This window comes from Heptranchias perlo, chromosome 13 (genome assembly GCF_035084215.1).
Source record: "Heptranchias perlo isolate sHepPer1 chromosome 13, sHepPer1.hap1, whole genome shotgun sequence".
In the NCBI taxonomy this organism is placed as follows: domain Eukaryota; kingdom Metazoa; phylum Chordata; class Chondrichthyes; order Hexanchiformes; family Hexanchidae; genus Heptranchias; species Heptranchias perlo.
Window position 1 is genome coordinate 5,878,012 of NC_090337.1, and position 17,659 is coordinate 5,895,670.

Here is a 17,659-nt window from a genome sequence, read left to right on the forward strand (position 1 = left end):
TCTGACATCCTCATTCTGACATCCTCTCGTGTGCACATGCCAGCAGAGGACATTAGACAGCAATCAGGAATGAGAATTCTACCACATTTTTCCCCTCACTAGCCAAGGGGCATTAGTTAAAGGGTAAGTCATGTCAGGACAGCCCAGCCCCGTGTTATGCTCTTCCTGCTCTATGTGGGAAATCAGGGACCCTTCCGGTGTCCCTGACGACCATGTGTGCGGGAAAAGCATCCAGCTGCAGCCGCATTGACAAACCGCATTGCGGCACTGGAGCTGCGGATGGATTCATTAAGGAGCATTCGCGATGCTGAGAACGTCGTGGATAGCACGTTTAGTGAGATGGTCACACCGCAGGTAAAGGTTGTACAGGCAGGAAGTAATTGGGTGACCACCAGGCAGAGTAAGAAGAGCAGGCAGGCAGTGCAGGGGTCCCCTGTGGCCGTCCCCCTCTCAAACAAATATACCGCTTTGGATATTGTTGAGAGGGATGACTTATCAGGGGAAGGCAGCAGCAGCCAACTTCCTGGCACCAGGGGTAGCTCTGCTGCACAGGCTGGGAGGAAAAAGAGTGGAAGAGCTATAGTGGTAGGGGATTCTATCGTAAGGGGAACAGACAGGCGTTTCTGTGGCCGTAAACGTGACTCCAGGATGGTTTGTTGCCTCCCTGGTGCCAGGGTCATGGATGTCACTGAGCGGCTTCAGGGCATTCTCAAGGGGGAGGGTGAGCAGGCAGAGGTCGTGGTCCACATTGGGACCAACGACATAGGTAGGAAGGGAGATGAGGTCCTGCATCAAGAATTTAGGGAGCTAGGTAGCAGATTAAAGAGCAGGACCTCAAAGGTTGTAATCTCTGGATTACTCCCAGTGCCACGGGCTAGTGAGTATAGAAATAGGAGGATAGAACAGATGAATGCGTGGCTAAAGAGTTGGTGCAGGAGGGAGGGTTTCAGTTTCCTGGATCACTGGGCCTGCTTCTGGGGAAGGTGGGACTTGTACAAGTCGGACGGGTTGCACCTGAACCAGAGCGGGACAAATATCCTTGCGGGGAGGTTTGCTAGCACTGTTGGGGGGGGTTTAAACTAACTTGGCAGGGGGATGGGATACAGAGTGGAGCTACAATAGGGGGTGATGTGCAGCCAAATATTGAGAAAAAAACAAGTCAGCTTGGAAGACAGGGCAAATATGTAAGGGCAAGGCTGGATGGCATCTATTTTAATGCAAGGAGTCTTGCGAATAAGGTGGATGAACTGAAGGTGTTGATAAACACATGGGAGTATGATATTGTTGCTGTCACAGAGACATGGTTGAGGGAGGGGCAAGACTGGCAGCTCAATATTCCGGGGTACAGAATCTTCAGGCGAGACAGAGGGGGAGGTATAAGAGGAGGGGGGGTCGCAATATTAATTAAAGAATCAATTACTGCCATAAGGAGGGATGATATATTAGCAGGTTCCTCTAATGAGGCCATATGGGTGGAGCTTAAAAACAAAAAGGGGGCAAGCACTTTGATGGGAGTGTACTATAGGCCCCCAAACAGTCAGGGGGAGATAGAGGAACAGATATGTAGGCAAATCTCAGAAAATTGTGCAAATAATAGGGTAATAATAGTGGGGGATTTCAACTTCCCCAATATTAACTGGGATAGTCAGAGTGTAAAAGGCTTAGAGGGTACAAAATTCTTAACGTGCATCCAGGAGAGCTTTTTGTGCCAGCATGTAGAAAGTCCTACAAGAGAGGGGGCGGTACTGGACCTAATTCTAGGGAATGTGGCCGGCCAAGTGGAAGAAGTGCTAGTAGGTGAGCACTTTGGTGACAGTGACCATAATTTGGTGAGATTTAAGGTGGTCATGGAAAAGGACAGGGAGGGGCCGGAAATAAAGGTTCTAAATTGGGGGAAGGCCGATTTTAATAGGATAAGGCAGGATCTGGCCAAAATGGACTGGGATCAGCTGCTTGTAGGAAAATCCGCATCGGAGCAATGGGAGTCTTTCAGAAGGGAGATTGAGACCATACAATGGCAACATGTTCCCGTAAAGGTCAAGGGTGGTTCCAAGAACTCCAGGGAACCTTGGATGTCAGGGGATATACGAGAATGGATTAGGAAAAAAAGGAGGGCTTTTGGCAGATACAAAAGGCTAAAGACGGAGGAAGCCCTAGAGGAGTACAAAAAGTGCAGGGGGATACTTAAAAAAGAAATTAGGAGATCAAGGAGGGGCCATGAAATAACACTGGCGAGCAAAATAAAGGAAAATCCTAAGATGTTTTATAAGTATATTAAGGGTAAGAGGATGACTAGGGAAAAAATAGGGCCCATTAGGGACAAAAATGGCAATCTGTGTGTGGAGCCGGCAGATGTAGGAGGGGTTCTAAATGAATTTTTTGCATCTGTTTTCACTATGGAGAAGGACGATGTAGACATAGAAATACGGCAGGGGGACTGTGATATACTCGAACATATTAACATCGAGCGGGAGGAGGTATTGGCGGTTTTAGCAGGCCTAAAAATGGATAAATCCCCAGGCCCGGACGAAATGTATCCCAGGCTACTGTGTGAGGCAAAGGAGGAGATTGCGGGGGCTCTGACACATATATTCAGAACCTCTCTGGCCACAGGGGATGTGCCAGAGGACTGGAGAACCGCTAATGTAATACCATTATTCAAGAAGGGGAGTAGGGAAAAACCGGGGAACGACAGGCCAGTGAGCCTAACATCAGTGGTAGGAAAATTATTGGAAAAAATTCTGAAGGACAAAATTAGTCTCCACTTGGAGAAGCAAGGATTAATCAGGGATAGTCAACATGGCTTTGTCAAGGGAAGATCATGTCTGACTAATTTGATTGAATTTTTTGAGGGGGTGACCAGGCGTGTGGATGAGGGTAACGCAGTGGATGTGGTATACATGGATTTCAGTAAGGCCTTCGATAAAGTCCCCCACAGGAGACTGGTCAAGAAGGTGCGAGCCCATGGAATCCAGGGTGCCTTGGCACTTTGGATACAAAACTGGCTTAGTGGCAGAAGGCAGAGGGTGATGGTCGAAGGTTGTTTTTGTGACTGGAAGCCTGTGGCCAGTGGGGTACCACAGGGATCGGTGCTGGGTCCCTTGCTGTTTGTGGTCTACATTAATGACTTGGATATGAATGTAAAAGGTATGATCAGTAAGTTCGCTGATGATACAAAAATTGGTAGGGTGGTAAATAGCGAGGAGGATAGCCTCAGTCTGCAGGACGATATAGATGGGTTGGTCAGATGGGCGGAACAGTGGCAAATGGAATTTAACCCGGAAAAGTGCGAGGTGATGCACTTTGGAGGGACTAACAAGGAAAGGGAATACACAATGAATGGGAGGACCCTAGGCAAGACAGAGGGTCAGAGGGATCTTGGTGTGCAAGTTCACAGATCCCTGAAGGCGGCGGAACAGGTAGATAAGGTGGTAAAGAAGGCATATGGGATACTTGCCTTTATCAGCCGAGGCAGAGAATATAAGAGCAAGGAGGTTATGATGGAGCTGTATAAAACACTGGTTAGGCCACAGCTGGAGTACTGTGTGCAGTTCTGGTCGCCACACTACAGGAAGGATGTGATCGCTTTGGAGAGGGTGCAGAGGAGATTCACCAGGATGTTACCAGGGCTGGAGCGCTTCAGCTATGAAGAGAGACTGGGAAGATTGGGTTTGTTTTCCTTGGAGCAGAGGAGGGACATGATTGAGGTGTACAAAATTATGAGGGGCATAGATAGGATGGATACTAAGGAGCTTTTTCCCTTCGTTGAGGGTTCTATAACAAGGGGACATAGATTCAAGGTAAAAGGCGGGAGGTTTAGAGGGGATTTGAGAAAGAACTTTTTCACCCAGAGGGTGGTTGGAGTCTGGAACTCACTGTCTGAAAGGGTTGTGGAGGCAGGAATCCTCACAACATTCAAGAAGCATTTGGATGAGCACTTGAAATGCCATAGCATACAAGGCTACGGACCAAATGCTGGAATATGGGATTAGAGTAGACAGGGCTGATGGCCGGCGCGGACACGATGGGCCGAAGGGCCTCTATCCGTGCTGTATAACTCTATGACTCTATGGCATGATGCCATTGGTGGTAGTCCTACTGTCATGACACTTGAGATGAGCTAATTCAGACCAGGAATCGAACCTGGGATCTTTGGGGTAGCAATAGATTTGGGTGCGTCTTTACCCACAAAACCAAGCGGACCTTCTAGTGACTTCTTGATGGCACTGCTGAAATATTGAACTCGCTGTTGCAGGACTGTTGTGCATGCTTACCTCATTCCTCTTTCAAGATTCATTTATTCCTCTCTGACCATTTCACAATCTCCCCTTTCCTCAGTCATTCCCCATTGCTCGCTCCCTATCCCTAATTCTTCCCAAATACATATCTCCCCACCCCTCAGCCAGTGATCCCCACCATGGTCCTCACTCTGTCCCCATTCCTCACATTCTCCCCTTTGCACTCTCCCAATTCATCTCCTTCTCTTCCCATTCCTTTCCCCACATTCCTCTCGCAATTCCTCTCCTCTCTCACAATTCCTTTCCCTCGCCTCATTCTTCCCTCTTCCTATTCCTCTCCCTCTACCCACATTCCTTTCCCTTCCTTTCTCCACATTCCTGTCTGTTTTCTCTCTCCCAACCTCCCCCATTAATCTCTTTTCCTCTCTCTCCCAATTCCATTCCCTCTCCCCATTCCTCTCCCTTTGCCAGCATTCTTCCTTGTCTGATTCCTCTCTCTTCCATTCCTCTCCCTCTCCCCCATTCCAAATTGCTCTCTCCCCCCATTCCACTCCCTCTAACCCATTGCAATCGTTCTCTCCCCCATTCCACTCCCTCTAACCCATTCCACTCCCTCCCTCTAACCCATTCCACTCCCTCTAACCCATTCCAATTGCTCTCTCTCCCCAATCCACTCCCTCTCCCCCATTCCAATTGCTCTCTCCCCCCATTCCAATCATTCTCTCCCCCATTCCAATCATTCTCTCCCCCATTCCAATCATTCTCTCCCCCCATTCCAATCCCTCTAACCCATTCCAATCGCTCTCTCCCCCATTCCACTCCCTCTAACCCGTACCAATTGCTCTCTCCCCCATTCCACTCCCTTGCCCCCATTCCACTCCCTCTAACCCATTCCAATTGCTCTCTCCCCCATTCCAATCGCGCTCTCCATTCCACTCCCTCTCCCCCCATTCCGCTCCCTCTTCCCCATTCCAATTGCTCTCTCCCCCCATTCCACTCTCTCTCTCCATTCCACTCTCTCTCCCCCCATTCCACTCCCTCTTCCCCATTCCAATTGCTCTCTCCCCCCATTCCACTCCCTCTTCCCCATTCCAATTGCTCTCTCCCCCCATTCCACTCCCTCTTCCCCATTCCAATTGCTCTCTCCCCCCATTCCACTCTCTCTCTCCATTCCACTCTCTCTCCCCCCATTCCACTCCCTCTTCCCCATTCCAATTGCTCTCTCCCCCCATTCCGCTCCCTCTTCCCCATTCCAATTGCTCTCTCCCCCCATTCCACTCTCTCTCTCCATTCCACTCTCTCTCCCCCCATTCCACTCCCTCTCCCCCCCCCATTCCACTCCCTCTCCCCCCCCCATTCCACTCCCTCTCCCCCCCCCATTCCACTCCCTCTCCCCCCCATTCCACTCCCTCTCCCCCCATTCCGCTCCCTCTTCCCCATTCCAATTGCTCTCTCCCCCCATTCCACTCTCTCTCTCCATTCCACTCTCTCTCCCCCCATTCCGCTCCCTCTCCCCCATTCCAATTGCTCTCTCCCCCCATTCCACTCTCTCTCTCCATTCCACTCTCTCTCCCCCCATTCCACTCTCTCTCCCCCCATTCCGCTCCCTCTCCCCCATTCCAATTGCTCTCTCCCCCCATTCCACTCTCTCTCTCCATTCCACTCTCTCTCCCCCCATTCCACTCTCTCTCCCCCCATTCCGCTCCCTCTCCCCCATTCCAATTGCTCTCTCCCCCATTCCACTCTCTCTCTCCCCATTCCACTCCCTCTCCCCCCATTCCACTCCCTCTCCCCCATTCCAATTGCTCTCTCCCCCCATTCCACTCCCTCCCCTCCCCATTCCACTCCCTCCCCTCCCCCCCTCCATTCCACTCCCTCTCCCCCCCTCCATTCCACTCCCTCTCCCCCCCTCCATTCCACTCCCTCTCCCCCCCTCCATTCCTCTCCCCCCCCCCATTCCACTCCCTCTCCCTCTTCACCCATTCCAATCGCTCACTCCCGTTCCTCAGACCACTTTTCCATATTCCTCGCGCGCTCCACATGGGGTCTGCTCCCGCCTCCTCCTCCTCCGCCTCTCGAGACCGATTTCTCCCCCCGCCCCTCCCTTGCCCCGCCCCTCCCTTGCCCCGCCCCTTTCCTCCAACGGCCCCCGTGCCGCGTGCCGCGCGCCCCTGTTGTCCGTTGACAGCCCGCGCGGGCGGGTTTGGTGCCGCCGGCTCGGTTCCGCTCTCCTCAGAGAGAATGGAGACGCAGCCCTCGGTCTTCCCCCTCAGGAACCTTGTCCGGGCCCCTGCTAAACTCCGTCTGCTAACGTACATTTAAAGTTTTGAGTTTTAGAACTTACCTGGCCAGGTGTTTGCTGAGTGACTGGGGGCGGAATGAAGCTACCTTTTATTACTGATGTCTGTCAGTAGCACCTGTATATTTGTGTTATTTTTGATTCCCCAACGATTTGGCAAATGCAAAGATATTTTTCTGATGAGTAAATGGTTAGAACCACCTTGTCCATTTTCAAACCCTCTGACCTCTCTGAGACGGGCACATCAAGAGAGTATGTCAAGATGGCTGCTGTCAATACCCAAGGACTCATGTTTATAGAATGTGCCACTTTTACAGGCAATCTTGTCTTCAGCGCCTCAACTTCACTCCAGAGACAGCGATGGAGCTATGTTAGCTGATGCAGGCTGATTTAGAGGCAGTTTCAATGACTGGAATGGCTTTTCCAGGAGCTGAGAAGGTCACAATGGCATTAATCTCGCATGCAACAGGATCCATCTCGACCACTCGCAGGGCACATCTGCCAGATAAGCCAGTTTGCAATTAATTCCTGTATGAAGCAAGTGACTGATGCCATGTTTGCCATGGGAAACAGCTTCCTAGTTGAAAGTAGACATCAACTGGAGGGAGCACAATGGGCCAGAATTTGCACAGAGCGGCGTAGCAACGATTGCTGCAGTTCCTGCAAAATAAATTTACGAAAGTACTTACTGTGGGCTCTGTGGCATTGACTTGCATGGTTTTGAACTTTTAAAGAATTGTGCGCTATCAACCCAGCCTCAACAGGGTAAGTTGATGTTCATGGAAATGTCTGTGAGAATAGAAGACACGCCCACAAAATCTGTCAGGAAGAGAAGTCACGCCCAAAAACAGGAAAGCAGACTTCATTCATTTAAAGTTAGTATTCTGAAAGTCATTGTAAACAAACATTTTTAATTTTTTAAAATAAAAAGCCGAAGAAATAATTGAATTAAATTAAAGAGACAGAAGGGAAAAGTAAAAAAAACAATTTTTTAATTTTAAATTTTTTTTTTAATGACCAAAAACGATTAAAATAAGGAGTAAAATGAGACTCCACATTTTTAAAATGTAATTTTTAGTTGTTTGGCAGTCATAAAAAGTTAGCGCTTTTAAAACTTAGTTTAGACCTGCACTTTTTCAGAGTACCTTTTGGTGGTGTAATTAGTTACGTTCCAGCTGGGCAGATGAGCAGTTTGTGATTTTTCAGTGATTTCTATGATTGTAGCGTGCAATAGCCCTTTAATTTGCTGCTGTTAAATTGCTGGCAAACCAATAGGAGCAAGTTCACAATTTCCACATTTTAGCGCGCACGTGGGAACTTGCTTCTTCGATTTGCCATAGAAAACGGAAAGCGCTGTTGAGCTCCTCCATTATTTCGGGAGCGATTTCTGCCCCAATATTTTCATCATCTGGCAGATTTCCCAACAATCCAGGATGAAATGCTGCATGCTACATGGTTTCGGTATCCAAAGAGGGGTGAGGCGCAGGTCAATGGGGCTGGAGGCTTACAGGAAGAGAACGAAGAAGTGAAAGAGAGTGATGTTTAGGTAGGGAGATCGGTATGGAACTCTGTGATCAAGGATCTCCTACCACTGACACACTTTGGTTTCCCAAAGAACTTCCACACGTTGTTACCCCGAGAACATGCCACACATTCCCTCCATTGAAGCTTCATGCAATCTTCCAGCCCCCCCTCCCAGCACTTACCATCTTTCCAGGGCCCTATCCGGTAAACACTGTTGAATACCATTTATATAGGTGACATGGTCTATGTCCTACGTTCATGCTTCCTCTTGGTGACCCAATAAGGTTTGTGTGTCTATGCGCTGCCTGAGTGAGAGGAGTAACCGCGGCAGCAGGTTGAGGTTGGGTGAAGCTTCCCTGTTGGAATGTTCATGGCCTCCGACATATGGCTACAGGTCATGCAGTGTCCTTGTAACAGGCTGAGCCATGTCCGAATACACAGTACCTGCAGAGGCTGCCCATTGGCAGGCACTTCCTCAGTTCTTTGAGGAGTCTGGCTGGAGTGGAAGATGTGCGGCTTTTTTGAGAGCAAGTTGCCTCAATGGACCCTTCTCCTGTCATGGCACTGGGGCTGGGCTTCTAAATTGTAGACCCAATGCTCTGCAGGTGTCTCCGATATGGGTAAAACATGGTGTTATTGCTGTTTCCAAATTATCACTCAGTCTGTCCAATCTGATAGTGACAGAGTTCTGTAACTGGGTACCCGAAGTGTCTATGGTGTCGGTCACAGCACTGATAAAAGAACGCTGTTTGACACTTGTTCCTCACTGCTTTGGGACTCCCGACAGACAACCATGAAGTTTTCACTTGCTTTATGGTACTTTATATTTCTGTAAAGCCCTCCTACAGTGGTGCCCTGCTGGATATTCTCTGCTAGCTGTGGAGCCTGCTTATGGTGGCCTCAAAAGATGTAGCAAATGCATTTTACTCCTGCATCAACTTGCATTGGAAGGCAGGCCCAATCCCTGTCCACACAGAATCATCAGGATATGTCTTCAAATTGGAAGCCATTTGGTGCATTACGCAGCTGCTTAATTAGTGCAAGACTTGCTGTGAGAATTAAGAATGGAAGTCAGGGTATGAAGGATTATAATAAACAAGGTATTTGCTCAGTGGAGGCATCAAACCACCAAATTTGCGCACAGCAAAGCCCCCTAAAGCCTCTCTTCACAAAAGAGCAAGGGCCATTTTCTTATTTGGCCTCAGCAGCAACATGATGGCTGCTACCTGTCCTGGTCCACACCATGTGATTGTGCACAGCCTTGTATTGGAAACAGGACAATGAAAAAAAGACCATAACTACCTGAGAGCCCCACACAGCACCCCTGTTCATAGACCTGCTGGGTCCAAGATGTCGCAAATGAGCTAGCATAGTATTTCTGCAGGCAGTAGAGTATGCAAGAACAACTTGAAACTGCTGTCTGCAGGGTGTTACCATTGCAATTGTGCCCTCCACTCCCTGTTGTAAATAAGAACAAAGCAAAATTTTGGTACATGTTTCTCTGTGTGGTTTCACCCTGAGGGTGCAGAACAGAAACGTTTTTATTGGGACCATGTCTTCCATGGGCAAAGAACAAGCATTTATGCAAAGTATAATGTGCTTAGCCTGTCACTTCTCCAGATACTCAAAAACACCTATCCTCATTTGTTCCCAGGTAGGATGGACCTGAGAGACTGCATTCACTTTTCCTGCCATGTTTTTGCATGCAGCTTCCAGCTTCATCTTCACAGGAGGGTGGCTCTTTTATGGGACACTTTCTGCAGCAGGACCTCCACAGTACCCTTAGTGAAGGGGCAGTTTTGCCCACATTGCTCCTTGCACCCCTGATCTCACACAGCAACTTGCTCTCAGCAGAATCAAAAATTATATCTCCCCTTTGAGATTCAACAGCAGCACTGCAAGAACTGCTCGCTGACCATATTTTGCAACAGACAGCCAATAGCACTCCTTTCCATATGGAGGAATCCTTTTCTAATGAAAGAGAGTGGGCTTCTCTCACAGAATTCAGCAAGGTCAATCTTCCCTGCTACCAACACTGGTCTTGGAAAATCAGGGCTATAATACCGATTGAAAGCCAAAATTACTCGGCCTTTCTGATGGACTCCTGCTGCTAAAGATATACATCAATATCACAATGTAAAGGATTCTTGAAGTCTTCTGAATCACTTACCTGTCAGTAAAAGAAAAATGACAAGAATACAACAAATTGGTTTGGAACTTTATGTGGTTCTATTTGAACAGTGGACTCCCATCCTCCACCCTTAATAAATTTCAGCTCATCCAAAACTCTGCCAGCCGTACCCTAACCAGCACCAAGTAATGCAAGCCCATCACCCCTGTGCTTGCTGACCAAGATTGGCTCCCGGTCCTCCTATGCCCCCACTTGAAAATTCTCATCCTCCTGTTCAAACCTCTTCACGGCCTCGTCCCTCCCTATTTCTGTAACCTTGTCCAGATCTCCAACCCTCCAGGAACTCTGTGTCCCTCCAATTCTGACTTCTCGTACATCCCCTACTCCCGTCGTCCAACCATTGGCATCTCTGCCTCCGGTTGTCTAGGCCCAAAGCTTTCCAATTGCCTCTGTAGTCGTCGTTGACACTCAAGCACTCTGTCCTTCTTGAAGACCTTCCCAAAAACCAACCTCTTTGACCAACCCTTCTAACTTCTCCTTGATTGGCCAATCAATTCTTGTCTAACTATGCTTTTGTGAAGCGTCTTGGGTGTTTTTCTACGTTAAAGATGCTATAGAAATGCAAAGTGTTGATGTTGGTGTTGCAAGGTGATCTGTGATACACTACTTTTGACAATGCATTACACAAGAATAATGCAAATATATTTGAGATGCATTTAAATTCACCATTTGAACTTTGCTTTATAATTTATTAAATCCACAGGTTGTGCATTGGACTGTAATTTTGACATTGACCTGTGTGATTGGATGCAGTCCAAGACAGATAATTTTGACTGGAAACGCATCAGTGGATCAACACCTTCAGCGAACACAGGGCCGTCCTTTGACCACACCACTGCAGGTAGGTGATCTGAGATCCTTATCTTGCTGCTGAGGCTTGACAGAGCAGATGATTTGTTTCTAACCAATGAAGATAATTGTGTGTCCAGGTGGTTACTACATCTACATTGAAGGCAATGAGGCCAAACTAGGAGAGAGAGCTCATTTGGTCAGTGCTCCATGTGCAAAGAGAGGAGCTCAGTGCTTGCGATTCTGGTACCACATGTATGGAGTAGCTCGAAGCATGGCTTTGAAAGTGTACCTGGTTGAAGGCGGGACACCGATATTAATGTGGTCGGAGACAGGAAATAAGGGAAACAAATGGATTGCAGGAGAAGTAGGCCTTCACCTTTCTGGAAATTCTCAGGTAAATTGCGTGAAAGGATAATAATGTTCAGTGATTTTATTGCTTGTTTTTATTTTAGAAGAACTCAGGCAGCTTGTGGCTTTAATTGGAATTCAATGAGAGATTGTTTTACTTTGGATCAGATAAAATCGAACCTGTAACTTATGTCAGAGGAGACGTCTGGAGTTGTTTTTCCAACATAGATGAATTGATGTGTTCATCTATTGTTACCTGAAAGAGAGAAACTGAAATTCTATTGTTTGACTTGCTGTTGCTTTTTTCTGCCTGCTGATGTTGTGATGCTTTGTCTCGCAGATCCTCATAGAAGGAATCCGGGGCGATGACTATCGCAGTGATATTGCTGTGGATGACATCTCCTTCCATAGTGGATGCTGTGGAGGTGTGTAAACATGACTGGATTGTCTGTCATTTATTGTGGCTCATTTGTATGTTTTAGTTAAGATATAGATGAAACCAGCACTGGTTTTAGTTTTGATGTTTATTGTATCTCTTGTGATAGTGTGGTGTTTATTTTGGTTTTCCACAATTCGATAGGGTGGAAACTTGACTTGATTTGACTATTTTGTAAAATGCAGATTCTTCTGAGTTTGTACCATTTTTCTCTCTGCAGACGAGTGTGTCACAACATCCACAACGAGCATCCCAACTACAGTCAGTACAGTGACTCCTGACATAACAGGTAAGTTAAAGGAGCTGACAAGTGATGGAGAAGCTTGATAACGCTATTGTTCATTGCAGTCTTATTGACTATGGGTGGCCAGTGGAAAATTAGAGACTGCTGCTTCATTTACCCATGATACATTTATATTAATTGAGTTAATATATTGCTGAAGCCATTTGATTATTCATAAAATGACTGATTACTTTCAATATCATAGAATCAAAGAATGATAGAATGATGCAGCACAGAAGGAGAACCTTCACCACACGGACTGCAGCGGTTCAAGAAGGCGGCTCACCACCACCTTCTCAAGGGCAATTAGGGATGGGCAATAAATGCCGATCTCGCCAGCGACGCCCACATCCCATGAACGAATATAAAAAAAGAAGGCTGCCATTCGGTCCATCGTGCCTGTGCCGGCTCTGAATGAGCTATCCAATTAGTCTCACTCGCCTGTTCTTTCCCCATAGCCCTGCAGATTTTCCCCCTTCAAGTATTTATCCAATTCCCTTTTGAAAGTTATTATTAAATCTGCTTCCACCACCCTTTCAGGTCTTGCTGTGCAAACATTTTTTCCTCATGTTGCCTCTGGTTCTTTTGCCAATAATCGTAAATCTGTGTCCTCTGGTTACTTTCTGCCACTGGACACAGTTTCTCCTTATTTACCCTATCAAAAACTGCCCTGATTTAGAACACCTCGATCAAATCTCCCCTTAACTTTCTCTGCTGTAAGAAGAACAACCCCAGTTTCTCTAGTCTCCCTACATAACTGAAGTCGTTCATCCCTGGTACCATTCGAGTAAATCTCCTCTGCACCCTCTCTAAGGCCTTGACATCCTTCTTAAAGTGTGGTGCCCAGAATTGGCCACAATACTCCAGCCTGGGCTTAACCAGTGTTTTATAAAGGTTTAGCATAACTTCATTGCTTTTGTACTCTATGCCTCTATAAAGCCATGATGTGGAGATGCCGGTGATGGACTGGGGTTGACAATTGTAAACAATTTTACAACACCAAGTTATAGTCCAGCAATTTTATTTTAAATTCACAAGCTTTCGGAGGCTACCTCCTTCGTCAGGTGAACGATGTGAAAATGAAATCCTCGAGATGAAATCACATTTATAATTCACAGAACAATGCTTGGTGAGTACAGACAGTTTTTTCAACTGCCCGTTGCCAAGGCAATCAGTGTGCAGACAGACAGGTGTTACCTGCCAGGTCTCACAGAATATACAAATCACCAAAAAAAAACAACAAACAAAAAAAAAACCGAGATAGAGAGGTAGAAACATAGAAAAGACAGCAACTGACCCGTTATATTAAAAACAGATAACATTTGTTCGCTGGTGGGGTAACGTGTAGCGTGACATGAACCCAAGATCCCGGTTGAGGCCGTCCTCATGGGTGCGGAACTTGGCTATCAATTTCTGCTCGACGATTTTGCGTTGTCGTGTGTCTCGAAGGCCGCCTTTGAGTACGCTTACCCGAAGGTCGGTGGATGAATGTCCATGACTGCTGAAGTGTTCCCCGACTGGGAGGGAACCCTCCTGTTTGGCGATTGTTGCGCGGTGTCCGTTCATCCGTTGTCGCAGCGTCTGCATGGTCTCGCCAATGTACCATGCTCGGGGGCATCCTTTCCTGCAACGTATGAGGTAGACAACGTTGGCCGAGTCACAGGAGTATGAACCATGCACCTGGTGGGTGGTGTCCTCTCGTGTGATGGTGGTATCTGTGTCGATGATCTGGCATGTCTTGCAGAGGTTACCATGGCAGGGTTGTGTGGTGTCGTGGACGCTGTTCTCTTGAAAGCTAGGTAATTTGCTGTGAACGATGGTCTGTTTGAGGTTGGGTGGCTGTTTAAAGGCGAGTAGTGGAGGTGTGGGGATGGCCATAGTGAGGTGTTTGTCCTCATTGATGACATGTTGAAGGCTGCGGAGAACATGGCGTAGTTTCTCCGCTCCGGGGAAGTACTGGACGACAAAGGGTACTCTGTTGGTTGCGTCCCGTGTTAGTCTCCTGAGGAGGTCTATGCGATTTTTTGCTGTGGCCCGTCGGAACTGTCGATCGATGAGTCGAGCGTCATATCCCGTTCTTACTAGGGCGTCTTTCAGCGTCTGTAGGTGTCCATCGCGTTCCTCCTCGTCTGAGCAGACCCTGTGTATTCGCAGGGCCTGTCCATAGGGGATGGCCTCTTTGACGTGGTTAGGGTGGAAGCTGGAAAAGTGGAGCATCGTGAGGTTGTCCGTGGGCTTGCGGTAGAGTGAGGTGCTGAGGTGCCCGTCTTTGATGGAGATTCGTGTGTCCAAGAAAGAAACTGATTCTGAGGAGTAGTCCATGGTGAGCTTGATGGTGGGATGGAACTTGTTGATGTTATCGTGTAGTCTCTTTAGTGATTCCTTGCCGTGGGTCCATAGAAAGAAAATGTCGTCGATGTATCTGGTGTATAGTGTTGGTTGGAGGTCTTGTGCAGTGAAGAAGTCCTGCTCGAACTTGTGCATGAAAATGTTGGCGTATTGGGGTGCGAATTTGGTCCCCATGGCTGTTCCGTGTGTTTGGGTAAAGAACTGGTTATCGAAGGTGAAGACATTGTGATCCAGGATGAAGCGGATGAGTTGTAGGATGGCTTCCGGAGATTGGCTGTTGTTGGTGTTGAGTATTGATGCTGTCGCAGCGATGCCATCATCGTGGGGGATACTGGTCCGTGGGTACTGAGTTTTTGTAGGAAGTCTGTAGTGTCGCGACAGAAGCTGGGGGTTCCCTGTACGATGGGTTTCAGGATGCCCTCGATGTATCCAGAGAGGTTCTCACACAGGGTTCCGTTGCCTGATACGATAGGACGTCCGGGTGTGTTGGCTTTGTGTATCTTTGGGAGGCAGTAGAAGTCTCCCACGCGGGGAGTACGTGGGATGAGAGTGCGTAGGATGCTTTGAAGGTCTGGATCGAAGGTCTTGATCAGTTTGTTGAGCTGGTGGGTGTGTTCTTTGGTCGGATCTGCGGGTAACCGTCTGTAGTGTTCCTGGTTGTCCAGTTGTCGGTATGCTTCTTTGCAATAGTCCGTTCTGTTCTGTATGACTATGGCTCCTCCTTTGTCCGCTGGTTTGATGATGATGTTGCGGTTGGTCTTGAGAGCGTTGATGGCGTTGCGTTGTGCTCGGGTGACATTCTGGACTGTCTTCTGAGTGCGGCTGATGAATCTGGCATTGACGCATTTCCTGACAGCTTGAGCATACATGTCCAGCTGAGGGCAGCGACCCTCCGGAGGAGTCCAGTTTGATTCTTTCCTCTTCGGTTGCTGTACCGCGGATCCCTCTGTCTGCTATTCCGGATCGTCGATTGTCTCATTGGGTTCGCTGCTGAAATCTTGGGGTTTGTGGTAGAATTCCCGGAGCCTCATTCTCCTGATGAATTCCTCTGTGTCCGCCGCGAGACTAGTGGGGTCCATTTTGGTAGTGGGGCAGAAATTGAGCCCTTGGCTGAGAACTTCGATTTCGTCTGGTTGAAGGGTGTGGTCGGACAAATTGACAATAGACTTCCCTGTGGTTGCAACCGTGGTACCAGGGGAAGCTTGGTCGATGCTGGTGGTGATGCCGAGTTTCTCAAGCTTCCTGCTCTTGGTTTTCATGTAGGCAGCGTAGTTCCGTTGCCTCGTCTGTTTGGCGGGATAACGTAGCTGGTCTGCTGTGTCCTGAGTACAGGTTGAGAGTATGGACTCTATCTTGGTTTCGAGGTTGTGGCGTCTGCTGTAGAGTTGGTGTACGAGATGGTTGCGGAGTGTGCGAGATGTACGGCGGCAGAGTCTCTCAGCGTAATCCGAGTTGTATGTGGACCTGAGTGGGTTCGTGATCTGGAGTCCTTTCGGGATCTTGTCTGCTTTCTTGCAGCTCTGTAAAAACTTGATGTCTGTGTCTAAATGCGCGATCTTCTTGGATATCCTTTCCACTGTGAGCCGGCAGTTTGTGGTGTCGATGGTAGTCATGATGTGGAGATGCCGGTGATGGACTGGGGTTGACAATTGTAAACAATTTTACAACAATTGTAAACAATTTTTTTTTTGTTTGTTGTTTTTTTTTGGTGATTTGTATATTCTGTGAGACCTGGCAGGTAACACCTGTCTGTCTGCACACTGATTGCCTTGGCAACGGGCAGTTGAAAAAACTGTCTGCACTCACCAAGCATTGTTCTGTGAATTATAAATGCGATTTCATCTCGAGGATTTCATTTTCACATCGTTCACCTGACGAAGGAGGTAGCCTCCGAAAGCTTGTGAATTTAAAATAAAATTGCTGGACTATAACTTGGTGTTGTAAAATTGTTTACAATCTATAAAGCCAAGGATCCCGTATGCCTTTTTAACAGCCTTCTCAACTTGCCCTGCCACCTTCAAAGACTTGTGCACGTACACCTCAGGTCTCTCTGTTCCTGCACCCCTGATAAAATTGTACCATTTACTTTATATTGGCTCTCCTCATTCTTTCTACCAAAGTGCATCACTTCACACTTCCCTGCTTTAAATTTCATCTGCCATGTGTCTGCCCATTTCACCAGTCTGTCCATGTCCTCCGGGAGTCTGTTACTAACCTCCTCAAAATAAGTTTGATCAATGTGGGCAAATTAATGAGGAAAGTCATCTTCAAGCGTGTGGCATTTATTCTTGCACAACACAAACAACCAAGTGCTGGAAACAAAGAGGGTAGTTGTATTAATTTCCTCATGTGCTTTGTGTTGCACTGGTAGAACACTGACTGAGAAATGGCGCTTTGCAGTGGAAATCTGCATGGACTATGTTCCAGCCATTGAATGTACCTCGTTACTTTTCTGTTTGACGTTGTGGAAAGATAAGTATGATATGAGTATGTTTAAATGTTCTCGTAGATTTTGCTGCTGGGCTGTGCTCTTGTGAGTATTATTCAGCCACTTGTTTTTTTGCTAGTGACTTTCTCAGTTATCGGGAAAACTTAGTACATGTAAAGGATGGCAGACCTGCAATACCATACCCACTGAAGACGCAGCAGGAGAGCTCCAGCCATTCAGGATGGTGTTGCTCAAAATAGATGGGGAAGTGTTAATGACAGGAGTGGAAATGCCTGTACTGACAGAACCATTTTGAAGAGGTTCTGTGCAGTAAAGACCTGACAGAGCCTCAACTTTCTACAAAGCCTCGTCAGTAAAATACAGCAGTCACATGTGTAGCCAATATGTGGAATAAGACAAGACCAGTTGACTATAAAATCATTCAACTTGGTCTAAGATGTACTGAGGTACCATCAACTGATCTTTGTTTTATAATTTTTAGAATCGTCCTGCACTGTGCAAGGTGATCCTCACTACAATACCTTTGATAAGCAAGCTCACGATTTCATGGGAACGTGCACATATACCTTATCAAAACTATGTGACGCCGACAGTACTCTGCCCTATTTCAATGTTGAAGCTGCAAACGAGCACAGATCAGGAAATTCCTATGTATCGTACGTCAAAAATGTGAACATTAATGTTTACAATCACAGAATAACACTAGAAAAGGGACACGTGGTAAAGGTAAGAAATAGATGATGTAAGTGT

The 17,659-nt window shown here is 47.3% G+C and overlaps 1 protein-coding gene across 1 annotated transcript in view; it reads left to right on the top strand.

Moving 5' to 3' along the window:
- LOC137331731 (IgGFc-binding protein-like) overlaps positions 1 to 17,659 on the top strand; it is a 130,541-nt gene that overhangs the window by 11,453 nt on the left and 101,429 nt on the right. Inside the window, exons 5-9 of the mRNA XM_067995718.1 lie at positions 10,956 to 11,093; positions 11,182 to 11,438; positions 11,733 to 11,817; positions 12,049 to 12,117; positions 17,391 to 17,635. Coding sequence (XP_067851819.1) covers positions 10,956 to 11,093; positions 11,182 to 11,438; positions 11,733 to 11,817; positions 12,049 to 12,117; positions 17,391 to 17,635 — 794 coding nt within the window. The remainder of the gene's footprint in view (positions 1 to 10,955; positions 11,094 to 11,181; positions 11,439 to 11,732; positions 11,818 to 12,048; positions 12,118 to 17,390; positions 17,636 to 17,659) is intronic.